The sequence below is a fragment of the Cariama cristata genome, unplaced genomic scaffold (assembly GCF_000690535.1).
Source record: "Cariama cristata isolate BGI_N322 unplaced genomic scaffold, ASM69053v1 scaffold28266, whole genome shotgun sequence".
Lineage (NCBI taxonomy): Eukaryota > Metazoa > Chordata > Aves > Cariamiformes > Cariamidae > Cariama > Cariama cristata.
The window spans coordinates 5295-6759 of record NW_009624266.1 but is presented as its reverse complement, the minus strand read 5'-3'; the positions used below and the strand labels follow the sequence as shown (position 1 = coordinate 6759).

At 53.3% G+C, this 1465-nt stretch overlaps 1 protein-coding gene across 1 annotated transcript in view; it reads right to left on the bottom strand.

Annotated features, from left to right (window-relative positions):
- Nucleotides 1-1103, bottom strand: part of LOC104163954 (ATP-sensitive inward rectifier potassium channel 12) — a 1275-nt gene extending 172 nt beyond the window's left edge. The window contains exon 1 of the mRNA XM_009703115.1: nt 4-1103. Coding sequence (XP_009701417.1) covers nt 4-1103 — 1100 coding nt within the window. The remainder of the gene's footprint in view (nt 1-3) is intronic.
- Nucleotides 1104-1465: the final 362 nt, after the last annotated feature.

Genomic DNA, 1465 nt, shown 5'->3' with positions numbered 1-1465 from the left:
AGGAATTTGTTCTCCACCAAGTCCTTGGCGCTGCAACGGGGGGTGGATGGGACCTCGTAGGTTTTGTGGAAGTGGGAATAGTCTACTTTGTACTGGTTTTTCTCCTCGAACAAGACGGGCTCGAAGCGGTGGCCCCAGAGGATCTCGCTGGCCAGGTAGGAGCTCCGAGCTTGCGTGGTCATAGCGGTGGCTTCTACCATGCCTTCCAGGATGACCACGATCTCAAAGTCATCTGTCTCCAAGTCCTGGCGGCTGATCCCAAACAAGGGGCTGTCTTCGTTGATCTCGTGGAGAATGGTGATAGGAGACACCAAGAAGATACGGTCCAAGCCTTTATCAAACCCCACGTCGATGTCTATTTGGTCGAGCGGTATGTACTCCCCTTCTTCTGTGATCCTGGGCTTAATTAGCTGAGCTCGTACGTGGGCTTCTACTATGTGGCTTTTCCGGAGGTTTCCAACTCTCCACATCAGGCAGAGTTTCCCATCTCTCATTGCCACTACTGCATTATGGCTGAAAAGTAGTGTCTGGGCCCGTTTTTTGGGCCTGGCCATCTTTGCCATTATTGCACCAATCATGAAAGAGTCAATTATACACCCCACGATGGACTGAACCACCACCATGAAGACTGCGAGCGGGCACTCCTCCGTCACGCAGCGGAAGCCGTAACCAATAGTCGTTTGGGTCTCGATGGAGAACAGAAAAGCAGCCACAAAGCCATTGACCTGCAGAACGCAAGGCTTGAAGGTATCGTCTCCACCGGGGTTTTCTAGGTCTCCGTGAATGAGTGCAATTAGCCAGAAAATCAGCCCAAACAATAACCAGGACACCAGAAATGCCAGGGAAAAGAGCAAGAGCATATACCTCCAGCGGATGTCAACGCACGTGGTGAACATGTCTGCGATGTACCTCTGCGGCTTGTCATCCATGTTGGTGAACTCCACGTTGCACTGACCGTTCTTCTTTACAAACCTGTTCCTGCATTTCCTCCTGGTGTGGATTTTCCCATTGCCAAAGCCGTTGATACCTGGCATGGTGGTCAACCTCAGCCCGTCTTCCTCGGAGGACACGATGCTGTAAGGGTTGACTCTGCCTGCAGTCATCCCTGAGCCAAGCTCACAGTGAAGGTGAAGGGTCTTGCGACTCCCGGTGTCCCCCTGACCCACCCCTGCCCACCCCCCAAATTCTGTTGTGGCGGAAGAGAAGTCCCAAGCTTCCACGTCTTGGCTGCCACGTCACCACGCGGATCCCGTGAGAGGCTCTGCAATGAGAAAACAAAGACACAGCCATTACCTCTGATGGCAAAGGGACCCGAGGGGGTGTTTGGCCATGAGTCTGATGGGGTGGGTGGCTGCATGTTGAGCGAGGACCCCCCCACACTGCCTGAACTCTCCCTTCCATGGCTAGGCTGGTCCCAAAAAACACATGGGAGGAAGGAAGAAGATCTTAGAGTTTGTTCCTCCTT